At 33.2% G+C, this 12,564-nt stretch overlaps 1 protein-coding gene across 1 annotated transcript in view; it reads left to right on the top strand.

Annotated features, from left to right (window-relative positions):
- LOC119638808 (mycosubtilin synthase subunit C) overlaps positions 1 to 9,743 on the top strand; it is a 29,815-nt gene extending 20,072 nt beyond the window's left edge. Inside the window, exons 2-9 of the mRNA XM_038035826.1 lie at positions 5,103 to 5,883; positions 7,123 to 7,497; positions 7,561 to 7,728; positions 7,813 to 8,593; positions 8,667 to 8,757; positions 8,831 to 9,006; positions 9,068 to 9,251; positions 9,321 to 9,743. Of these exons, the coding sequence (XP_037891754.1) occupies positions 5,106 to 5,883; positions 7,123 to 7,497; positions 7,561 to 7,728; positions 7,813 to 8,593; positions 8,667 to 8,757; positions 8,831 to 9,006; positions 9,068 to 9,251; positions 9,321 to 9,464 (2,697 nt within the window). The 5' untranslated portion in view covers positions 5,103 to 5,105 and the 3' untranslated portion in view covers positions 9,465 to 9,743. The remainder of the gene's footprint in view (positions 1 to 5,102; positions 5,884 to 7,122; positions 7,498 to 7,560; positions 7,729 to 7,812; positions 8,594 to 8,666; positions 8,758 to 8,830; positions 9,007 to 9,067; positions 9,252 to 9,320) is intronic.
- Positions 9,744 to 12,564: the final 2,821 nt, after the last annotated feature.

Here is a 12,564-nt window from a genome sequence, read left to right on the forward strand (position 1 = left end):
TTTTTTTTTTTTTTTTTTTTTTTTTTAATGGTTGTTAGTTGGTTTACATTCATTTAAAATTCTTCAATAATTATCCTTAAAAATGTTAAAAAATAAATTACAGTTTATTCCTACCCAGTGACTTATAAATACTTTGCAATTAAATTCAAATAACGTTTATGTTTATTGATTACTTAATCGTCAATTATAGGAGGGAAAGAATGGAAGAAATGATATGTATGGGCTAGCATAGAATAAAGAATAGTAGTGTAGCATGAAATAGCAAATTATAGCAAGAAAAAGTAAAGACTGAAATTAAATATTAAAAAGTAGAGTAGTAAGTATTACTTAGCAAAGCCCAGCATAAAAACTCTGAAATAATAAAAAGGCAGCATAAAATAGCACAATGGCAGTAAATTGCAAAAAATATCATAAATTGATCGAATATATCAACAGCAAGGTGACAAAAAACGGTATAGCATGAAATAGCAAATAAGCAGATTGGCAAAGACTAACATAAGAGGCATAATAGCATGAAATAATAAAAGGTAGTATAAAATAGCCTAATAGTAGGAAAAATTGCAAAGAGTATAATAAATTGACAGAGTACATCGCAGAATAGTAGAGTGACAAAAAAGAGAATAGCATGAAATAGCAAAAGTAGTGCCAAAAAGCATACTAGCATGAAATAATAAAAGATAGCATAAAATAGCAACAATATCACAATATAGCAAAGACTATAATAAATGAACGGAAGAGCATTAAATAGCAAAAAGCGGTGCAAAATATTCGAGCAGCTTTACATAGAAAAAAGTACATAGAAGTAATACAAAGTAGCACAAAATAGCATAATGGCTGGAAATAGCAGGGATTATAATAAACTGATAAAAAATAAGGCAGAATAGTAAAGAATGACAAAAAGTCGAAATACCTTCAATTGGCAAAAACTAGTATCGAGTAGAAGAATGGCTCACAATAGCATGAAATAGTAAAGAATAGCAGAAAGCAGCAAAGAGTGATATACAATGGTAAAGAATTAGAAAAAATTCTATTGAATACCATAGAAGAATGAAGAATAAAATGGAATCGATCAAAATATCGTAAAATAGCTTACTATAGCCAGAAAAACAAAACGAATAAAAGTTTATTTGGATAAAATGTCGAATTTTAATTTTTAGAAAACTATGGAATTACCTAGGGCTTTTAAGAATCGCCTGAATTTAGAGAGGCTTCAATTTACCGATCGAAATGAGCATCGTAAAAAGTAGTTTAATAGGAAAGAGGGTAGACTAGCTCATGATGGCTTGAAAATATTGTGAAATTCAAGGAGTTTATTGAAATGTATAGCAACGCAGGACATGATACGTATTACACGACTTGGCCTACGATTACAAATGGGCAGAACATATCCATACCTACAAAAAAAATTGACATCCATGTTAAGACGAAGCTTCCATACTTACTGTGTGTGTGTACACGGCCTTAACATATGATTTCCAGTGTGCCTCAATATATGATTTGCAGGTGGGAGATTTCAAGCAATTAAAAAATAAACTTAACAGAAAACCAGACGGATGTAGTTCAAACTTTTTACGATCGCAAGCTTGACAGAAGTATATCGCTTACTGGCACTCCAGCAAGACAGGCAAAGCAAATTAATACTCAGAAGACGAGATTAAAAATTGCAAAATATTTCTTTAACTGAGGGGAGAACGTGAGCAGGCATTCTCATACGGAACTTTCTTGGCAAATGTTTCTACAATGTTTCACATCAGTATCTGCAAGAAATACATCAATCTTTGCGAGCATAAGCAAACAGTAGAAGAGAGGGCGGACAAACTTGGTTATATCGACCAAAAAGAGCACATCTGACTATAACAGGGGGGGGGGTTTAGCGGCTGCATGGGAAGAGTTTCAAGATAAGGCAAATGTATAGGTAAAATTTTGACATTAAATTATCATAGAATATAGAAATTCTTTAAAAAACTTACTACGCCCTACAAAAGAATATCGAAACAAAGTAAGAATTGAATAGATTGGATCGGGTAGGTAATATTACGTAATAACTTTTCGTTTATCTGCATTAATTGCCTTTTTGCAAGAGACCGCATTTGCTGGCCAATGCAAAAATCTCGTAGCGCAATATTATCCTACTTATACTTATATATGTACTCGACTTTGCAAATCAAGTCTAAGATATTGGGTGTTATCAGAATGCAATCCATTTTATCACGATTTGCATAAATAATGTACAAAAAAGTTCTTTACGGCTAATAAATTTCATTAATAGTATGACAGATCGATCGTTCTTTTGATGCAAAACGAATTATTCGCACCTGCGATGTATGCAATCTAGCCAATAAAAAAGATATGAAAATTATTTGCAGTAAATATTGTCTAATAACCGTCTAGATGCACTCAGACCTGATATTAATAAAATGCGTGTTGTTTGTCTTTTGATAATAATAATTAAATCAAAAATGTTACATAAACTTTTGATTAATAACAAAATTAAAAATTTCAATCTCAATCATATTATTATTACTTCACAATAAATTTCTCATATTAAGCCGTCCATTCAGGTTTTGTAACCACGCACATAAATAAACTCAGCCCCTTTGGAGCTAATTGATTTTAATATTTTTTGATTTTTTATTTGTTTTTTTTTTTTTTTTCTGAAACACTAATACGACATCGACACCGACATCAATATTTACAAAATCAACAACAACAACAACCAGTACAGCAACAACATTAAATTAATATTAAACTAAGCGCCCAAATATCGACAGCGAGAGAGAGAGAGAGAGAGAGAAGAGATGTCGATTCTATGCCACTAATTATGAAGTGTAACAAATTGCTTAAAATTTCGTTCGACTAGTTTAGTCGGTGTATGACAACAGATCAGAAAAATTTTCATTACCGAACTGTTATTAAATAATTTGTATATATTAGCTAAACGTTAGACAAAAAATAGCAATTAAAATTATACACACACGCTCTAATTAATGAAAATGATTTCAAGAGACAACAACAAAAATTATACTCTGCAGCTTAATCAGGCGATTCTTGAAGACTTTCAAAAATCCCTATAAAGAATTACAAAATTATATCCGCTAAGAGAAGAATATGACGCGCGTTACGTAGCCAAGTCCACATCTGTCTAAATTTTGCTACTCCGTAATATTGATAGATTTAGTTCCTGATTCTGCACCCTACAGAATAGTCGTACTTTCGTTTATGAGTATTCGGCACTTAACCTAATTTTCTTATTAAGCTTATGCTGGACTGCAGACGTTTATTTTGACCGATCCGCCCCATTTTCCCTGCAATAACGTGCAATGTTTTCGCCAAATTTAACGCTTGTATCTTACTTTTTGTTTATCACACACATATTTACAAGGGCGGTCAGACATTCGAAGGCCACTTCAATACTAATCATGAATATATAACACTGTTAGCTTATTTAGTATTTACACTAAATAATAAATAAATACATTTTCACCTTGATTGAAGTAAAAATATCCCTTTCCAACGTCCCCTGAAGTAATTTTTTTTATTAAAAAAATTTTCTCGCGAGAAATACTGTCTACCCGCCTTCAGTATTAACTTCATTTCATAAGATGTAGTCTTTTTTTTTACACCTCCTAGCGAAGAACTGGATTATGCTAGAATATGTTTTATACTGTTTGCAAGACTTTGACTCACCCACCAGTGGTCGACCTGTCATGTATAAAAAATCTTAATTAGTATAAAATGTGAAGCGGGTATAACGAGTTTTTATGGCAGAACCGAGCTATATTCTTAGAGCATAATTGAGTTTGTAGTTAGACGTCATTTGCCTGAGCCATGATTATGGTAAGGAAGAAAATCTAACTCACATATCTTAGCGGAAATTGTTGGTCAAATCACCTATTAGGACCTTCTGATTTTTAAGAGTAAAAATGATAGTCATCGGTCATTTGAAACACCTATCGTCATCAAAATTCTTTTCGAATTTCTTCGTCACAATTCAAAGGCCAGGCGTGTAATAGTTTTTTCAATTGTCGTCTTGTCCGCGTGAACTATAGTCGACTTAAACAACCGGACAGCCGAGCAGTTTGCACACCCGATCATTCGTACGAAGCCAATAAATATGTGCTTGCCTTCGTCAACTCATACAACTGAACGTTACAATATGATTAATAAAATAAATATATTACCAAGAATATGTAAATCTTCACGCGTTTGATTTGATTGAACGTGCATGACATGTGCTGACAGAAGGCTTTCAAAATTTTGACAGCTTCAAGAAAGCTTATTGCATATATAATATAATGTTCTCTTAATAGTTGAAAAGCAAAAAAAAAGAAGAAAAGAAAACCTGTTGAGATTATAATAAAAAGGAAGTAAATATATATATATATATATATATAATTTTTATTATTTTTTTTTTTTTGCTAAACTCAAATCTTTACTGTTACAAGAGACACTACTACTTGCGCATCTTCTGTGAAGGAGTTAGTTACTCTCTCCTAAAGGAGTCCCTGAAATTAAAAAAAAAAAAAAAATCATAGGAAAAGTTTATGTTCACCTTAGGACACACATCAATTTACTTGCGTAATAATTGCAAAATACTTTAATAAATCCGAGAGGGCACCAGTACGTCGAACAGAGTAATTCTTTCGTTGGTATTTTAGGCGACTTAATGGATTTGCATGCGTTTTTCAAATCAAGCAAAAGTCTCACGGGCTTTGTATGATATTTTTTATATTCATTCAAGGTATTTTTGCGAATCACGCCCATTTTTTCACTAAAGTCTTAGATGAGTACGATAAACGTGTGTAGAAAGTTTAAAATCATTATCTATTATACAGAGTAAATGATAGGCTTTTGCTAATGAAGCCAGTTTGGCCAAATTCAAGGTCGACATGTAGTCATTAACAACATATGTAGATGTCAAGATTTGACAAGATTTCCGGGACAAGCGTTCTAACGTCATAGCAGACAATAGGAAGAACAAACAAATCCATTAAAATGAACTGAAATGAACTTTGGCGCCAAATTGAGAGAGAATGCGGACAAGAGTCGCTTTATTCTTTCATATTTAATATAAATCTTTTTTTTTTTTTTCTTCTTTTTAGATCATGGGTTCCATGGTAAAGTTATCCATTGTCAAAGGTCAACAGCAAGATAACAATATAAAACCTTTGTATAGAATTTTTGAAGAAAATCTTAAACATCATTCCCATCAGATAGCGTTAATACACAATAATGGCAACAGAGAGAACAACGAACATGGCAATGATTCGTCATTTAAGACTGCGCAAAATTATCAACAAATCACGTACAGACAAATGAACACGGCGGCCAATAAGTGGGCTCGATTCTTAGTGAAGGAATCAAAACAACATTTCGTACAACCCAACAAAGATGGAGATTTTATTATAGGAATTTGTATGCAGCCCTCCGATCGTTTAGTTACGACATTACTGGCGATTTGGAAGACAGGTGCCGCTTATCTGCCTATTGACCCTAGTTTTCCTGCTAATCGCGTTGAACATATACTTCAGGAATCGAAACCGATTATGGTCGTGTGTGATGATAACATCGATAAGCAACGTTTTGGAAAAACATTAACATATAGTATAACTGAAATTACTGACAATGCGCAACAGTTCGAAGAGAATTTAATCGCGGATGATATGTTAGCCGAGGGAAGTAAACATTTAGCTGTCGTTTTGTATACATCAGGCAGCACTGGCGTACCGAAAGGCGTACGTTTACCCCATGAAGTTATATTAAATCGTTTGCAATGGCAATGGAATACATTCCCGTACAAACCGCAAGAGACAGTAACCGTTTTTAAAACAACTCTAACGTTCGTTGATTCAGTAGCAGAGTTGTGGGGTCCACTGTTGTGCGGTAAGTTAATAAAAATGAATGCGAACCGATTTTTTTTTTATTTTTTATTTATTTTTTTTAATTCATTTTAAAAGACATCATGTCATTAGTGACAATTATTTGACATCATTTGAATATTTATTTACGGTGTCGTGTAATTTTTGGCATTCAAAGGTGCGCTTTGGCTTTTATTCAACAATTAGAGCGAGCACTTAATTAAGTTAACAAACGGCACGCACATACGATACAAAACCACATCAATTTAGTTACCACGTATTTAATGTTTGTCAATTTCACAAGTAGAAAATGCAGATGTAGTCATATACGTTACCTGCATACCTTCCTTGCACTGCCCAGCAAACGGGGCTTTGAAGTGCGTTCGTTCTGTCATTTTGTTCGGAACAGGCACACAAGACATTTTTTAAGCTCCTTTAATTTTACATATTCTCCATCAAGGCCCGATTCTGAATCGATCTAGGCATCTTTGTCTGCCCACCGGGCCCCGGTAAACTATCTTCTGCGCATAAAAATTAATGTATCGCGACTTCAAATTTAACTAAAATACTAGAAATTCTTACAGGTCGGTTGAATTGAAATTGTCAATGGACCACTTCATCGGTCGGAAACGAAATACTCGGAGAGCAACATAAGCTGAGCTCACTTCTCTTTTCACTTATATACGAGAATAGATACAAAAGTAGTAATTATGTCAAACTTTTCATAGACAGTTCCATGATAGCTCTACAAAAATCGGGCTCGCTCATTACAGAATATCGAAATTTGGGTTTTTTTGATTTATTTTTAAAATAGAGATGGAGGGCATAAACTATCCGTTCACAGCCAAATATAATTTTCTTAGCTTTTTCTCGTTTGCTTAGTTCACTACAATATACTCAAAGCTTGCCAACCTGGACTAGACTAATCTTATAAGATAATCAATTACATTTAAAATAATGGCGGTTAGCCTTTCGCTTATGAAACAAAGGAACCGAAATAAGTGCAACTGTACTTATGCGCCAAAAATCGCACGATTACCATAATTTCACTTATGCCAGTATTATCGTGCCCATCGTTGATGGGGGGGGGAAGAGATACTAAGCTTTGTAAAAAGTCAGAAAAATTCCTTATGACGGAATTCAAAAAAGAATTTTCCTTGTTCGGCCAAACTTTTATCGAAAGAGTTGTTGCTTGTTCGTTGTCAACCAAACTCCATTAATTTTTAAATATTAAAAAAAGCATATATTTTTTAATCACTTTCAGGTCTAGCCGTGCTGGTGGTACCTAAACTGATAACTAAAGATCCAGAACGTCTAGTCCAATTGTTGGAGGAGTACAAAATCAGACGCTTGGTTTTAGTACCAACACTATTGCGTTCATTACTGATGTATCTCAGTTTGGACGGCAATACCTGCGGTCTAGCGCAAAAGGGACAAAAGTTGTTAGGCAACCTTCAAATGTGGGTATGTTCTGGGGAACCGTTGCCGCTTAGTTTAGCGATGAATTTCTTTGATTATTTCGAAGAGGGTGCACATGCACTGTACAATTTCTACGGTTCGACTGAAGTAATGGGCGACGTAACGTATTTCGCATGTGAAAATAAAAAACAACTGAGTCATTACGATCGTGTACCGATAGGTAAGCTCTAAAAAATTACAATCGCCAAATAAATACCCAAAGTATACGTAAATACTTTCACAGGTGTACCAGTCATAAATACTGTGATATATCTATTAGACAGCGATTATAGACCGGTAAAGACCGGTGAGATCGGTGAGATATTTGTATCAGGCTCAAATCTGGCCAGAGGCTACGTTAACGGCAGGGATCCGGAAAAATTTTTAGAGAATCCTTTAGCAGTTGAATTAAGTAAGTCCTTGTTCGCATAAATATTTGATTTAAGCAAAAGCTTTCGTCAAATTAATATATATATAAAATTATATTTAATTTTAGAATATTCTCGACTTTACCGCACCGGAGATTACGGTTCTTTATTTAATGGTCATATAATGTACGAGGGTCGTACCGATTCTCAAATTAAGATTAGAGGGCATCGTGTTGATCTTTCAGAAGTGGAGAAAATTGTTATCGAATTGCCTCAAGTGGAGAAAGCAATAGTGCTTTGCTATCATGCCGGACAAGTTGATCAGGCCTTATTAGTTTTTGTTAAGTTAAGAGATGATTCGCCCTTGATTAATGAGTTGCAATTAGAAAGCAAATTAAAAAATCAATTGGCGGATTACATGATGCCACAAGTCGTTCTAATCGATCATGTGCCTCTTTTGGTCAACGGCAAAGTGGATCGTCAAGCGTTATTGAAATTATACGAAACGGCGAATAATAATGATGGAGATTCGAGTATCGTTTTAGATTACGATTATTCGCAGGTACCCGATGAGTTAAGGGAAGCAGCTGAAGATTTATTTGAAACTGTAGGCAATGTTATAGGACGTTCGACGCGCACCACGCTATCGGCGAATAGTAATTTTTACGAGTTGGGCGGAAATTCGCTTAATTCGATATATACCGTAACATTATTAAGAGAGAAAGGCTACAACATTGGCATATCGCAATTCATAACCGCTAAAGATTTAGGCGAAATTCTACATACTATGACCAAGGATTGCGAAACAAGTATGGTAGAAGATGACAATGAACTTTGGATTAACAGTTGCCCGCATTTGGATATGGAGGCGATACCTTTACAACATAATCATAAAAATGAGGTGATACAGTAAGTGTATCTTCATAAATAATTTTTGGGAATGTAAATCGTTTGTGTGTTAATGCGTCTCTTCTCTATTTAGAATTATTGTTGATAGTTTTTACGGTAAGGCTGATTTGGAGCAATGGCTAAAACCTGATATACTCCCTAGCGATTACAGTGATCTTATAAGTGTGAGCCTCCTTGCTTGTTTGAAAATGTGAAAAATTCCCTAAATAAAAAAAAAAAATTTATTATTTTCCGTAGGATATTTGGAACGATTTGGTGGAGAAGGATCTTAGCTTTGTGGTGAGAGATAAAAATACTAAACGCATTATTGCAACTGCTTTAAATTTTGATGCTCGTAACGAACCTGACGTAGAAGTGAAGAGTAAATTGATAATTGTCTTTGATTTCCTCGAATATGTTGAAGGACCCATAAGGTAGAGAGTACAGCACAATTTCAATAGTATACGTTATTTGCACTTAACTCCTATTTTATAGAGACACTTACTTACCAAAAGGACTCAATAAAATACTGCATTCCTTTATGATGGGCACCCATGAGGATTTAAATCCTCAAGAAAATATAGCTTGTATGCACTTCATGGAGCATGAGGTTTTAAATGTGGCCAAAGCAAAAAATTTCACCGGTATTCTAACCACAAACACTAGTCCTTTAACTCAGGTAAGCATCGCTAAATTGAAATAAAATATTTCTTTCAATCTTTTCATTATTCAATTTTTCAATTTACAGCAATTAGGCAATGATGTTTATCATTATAAAACCTATTTGGATTATCAAGTTAATGAATACGTTCATACGGACGGAACTAGACCGTTCGCGAAGGCACCCGATTTTCAACGTGCTATCGTTCATTGGAAGGAGGTTAATGCTTAAACATTAGAATTAGGATACATTCCCTAAACAGTATTATATAAGCATTAATTAATAATTTCTATTGCAACACTTTGTGTGTTTACTTGAAAAAAAGGTACCTGCACTCACATTCATTTCACTGAGAAATAATACACTTGACAGGCATATTGTGTTTATTCCTAAATCAATTTTCCTTTCCATTCTGAGGACATTTTATGTATGAACGTATTGCAGTACATTCTGCATACTACACACTGCAACATATAGACCAATAAACGATGATATTGTGTTACGAGAAAGTAATGCATTCACTAATTTCAAATATTTCATTTCATTTAGTGTAGTTGTATATCTAAGATAAAATTGTAAAATATATATATTATTTAACTCGAATAAAAAAATGCAAAAATTATTATTTACAAATTAATTAACAAACAATTGGTAACAAGATCGGAAAGACGCAGTCCAGGCAAGCAAGAAAAATTTGGTTATCGAAAAAATTACTTATTTTAGGGAAGTGGTAAAAATATTTTATTTCGCATGCGACTAAAAGGACTTTTTTCCCGTCATTTTAATAGACTATGAATTTCGTTGTTTTTTTCACGCGTTCATCTACATAATCAATTTTTGTTTTTTTAAGCCTCATCAAGGAAGTATAGGCGCTACTTCGAAAATCCTAAAGTCATTGGCCGACATAATCCGTAAGATTCGAAGGAATTCGCTTCTATCCGTGTAAGTCATATGCCTATAAACCAAAGTTTTGCATTTTATGTTTTTCTCCACCTTTCCTGTGAAGTTAATATAAGGGAGAAAAAACCTCTCAGCACAGTTTAAAAAAAAAACCAAAAAAAAAAAAACTGTAGTATCCATATCCCGCCATTAAATACTCAACACCTCCCGTCAGAGAAGTGGTCGAAACAGCACTGCGATTCGAACCATTTTCATTAGCATTCTTCTTTGGGCCAAAACAATATACCAATTTTCGTCAAAATATCTGCAGGTTGAAAACAAACAAACAAAACAGACAGCCGGACAGGCAAGCTTAGATCGATCCGAAAACTGATTCTGAATCGAATGGTACATTCGAAGCTTGTTACTCTAGATCTTACTCTAGATGTTACTCTAAATCTTTCAAGGTATAAAAAATGATTTTTCCTATCTCTTCATCAGCATTTGACAAAAAAAAAAAGAAACTTAATTTTTGACATTTTGACTAAACAGTTAATAAGTAATAGATTTATTGGCAATAAGTAAACAATTTTTGGGTCAGTCGACCAATATTTGGTAAATTTCTTTACATTTGCCAATATAAAAAAAAAAACAAAATTGTATGGTATGAAAAAAAACAAAAAATAAACCGTAAGATCGGGTGTAGGGTATTTGATGATTGGCCTTAGCCAAGTGTAATGTTCTTATTTGTGTTACTATACAACCTGCGGTGGCATCACGAAGCTTAAAACCTATAGTGAATAGCTTAAAAAAAAGCTTAAATGATCAAGCAACATACCATAGAGTTATCAGAACACAATTTGCAAACAAGCAGAACAAATGATACCGAGCCTTACCGAGTTGTCCTCAGTGTTGATCTGCAATAATGATCATGGATAGGAATCGGGTAATGTAGATATTGAACATAATAATTTTCGCTTTCGCTTCTTTTATTTTTCATTCATTTATTTATTTCTCCAACTATAAAACTATAAAGCTTAAAAAAGTCCATATGCAGCCTCTTAGTTTATGGTTTTTACGTTCTTAATGGGAGAATAAGTTCCACATTTTGCTTTCCAACGAAGAAATTTTTTTAAAGTCTATAGCAAATTTTCATTATGACTTTACATAATGACTTTGCCACGCCATATACGTATTTATATGTAGAGTAAAAAATATTAAAGACTACTTTTAGGAAGAATCGTAATCCAAAATCTAAAATTAATTACAAGGCACAGAGTTTCTTTCAATAAATTTCCTCAAGCAATCTGTTAAAGTGGTAGAAATTCCCCTGCGCAATCTGTTAAATGAGCAATTTCCTAACGGAATCTGTTAAACGAGAAATTTCATCAAGCCGTCTGTTAAAGTAATAGAATTTTTAATTTAGAAATAGAAAATTTAGTTTAGCTCAATCTTCGTTTAAATTATTAAGGTTTGCTTAGGCCAAATAAAATGGAAAATAAAGCGCCGGAGTCTATGAAAAAAGCCTAAATAAATCTCCAGAAATGCGCAGGTTTTGTGATTTTTACATTTAACTGAAAACTACGAACATGTGAATCATTTTGGTCTTCTGCAATATATGGAAAGGGTATAAAGTACATTTGTACACTAGTTGGCTGTACGCATTAAACTTACCTTATTTCCGTAGTGTCGCGCTTAAATTTGTTATCTTCTTGATATTATCAATAACGAAATTTTCAAATTTCTTAAGATGATAAAATTCATTTATTGCATTGTTTTTGTAAAAAGTAAGATCACTCTTTTTCTCGCACAAAACGTAACGTTACCACGATTGTTTTTTGATTCTATTTCTAATCGTAATTATTAAAAATTAATTTTCTTCCTTTTGTAAACAATTAGACGACACTTTTTTAAACGAAACTTTATTAGCACCAAAATTGCTTTCTTAAATAATTTCAACGATATTTTCATAACTATTGAACTATTTCGCACTTTTTCGATTACACGGCCAACACTTTTGTTTTTATGAAATTCCCGAAACGCACACTCTTATTAACAAATTTTTCTTATAGGAAAAAAATTACCGTACGATTCTTTAGATGACAATTTTTCAGCCCCAAAATCGCTTTCTAAAATAATTTCAACTTACATAATTGCACTGAAATACAACTAACTCTAGTCTTTAGGTTTTTTTTTTTTTAAATCTTATACCTCCAATTTTTTTTTTAATTCCCGACACGCACGCTTCTATTTGTACAAGAATAAGTTATAATTCGGTGAAGTACACAAACCAAATTTTTATTGTATAGGAATGAATAGTAAAGAAACAAGAAAGAACAGGGCTGTTAAGAAAAATGATAGAAGCAGAACAGAGCATTTCATGTCCAGCAAAATCAAAACTTTATATGTTTATTTATTTACTTATTTATTATGTCCAAAAAATATTCTAATG

Source organism: Glossina fuscipes, unplaced genomic scaffold (assembly GCF_014805625.2).
Source record: "Glossina fuscipes isolate IAEA_lab_2018 unplaced genomic scaffold, Yale_Gfus_2 110, whole genome shotgun sequence".
NCBI lineage: Eukaryota > Metazoa > Arthropoda > Insecta > Diptera > Glossinidae > Glossina > Glossina fuscipes.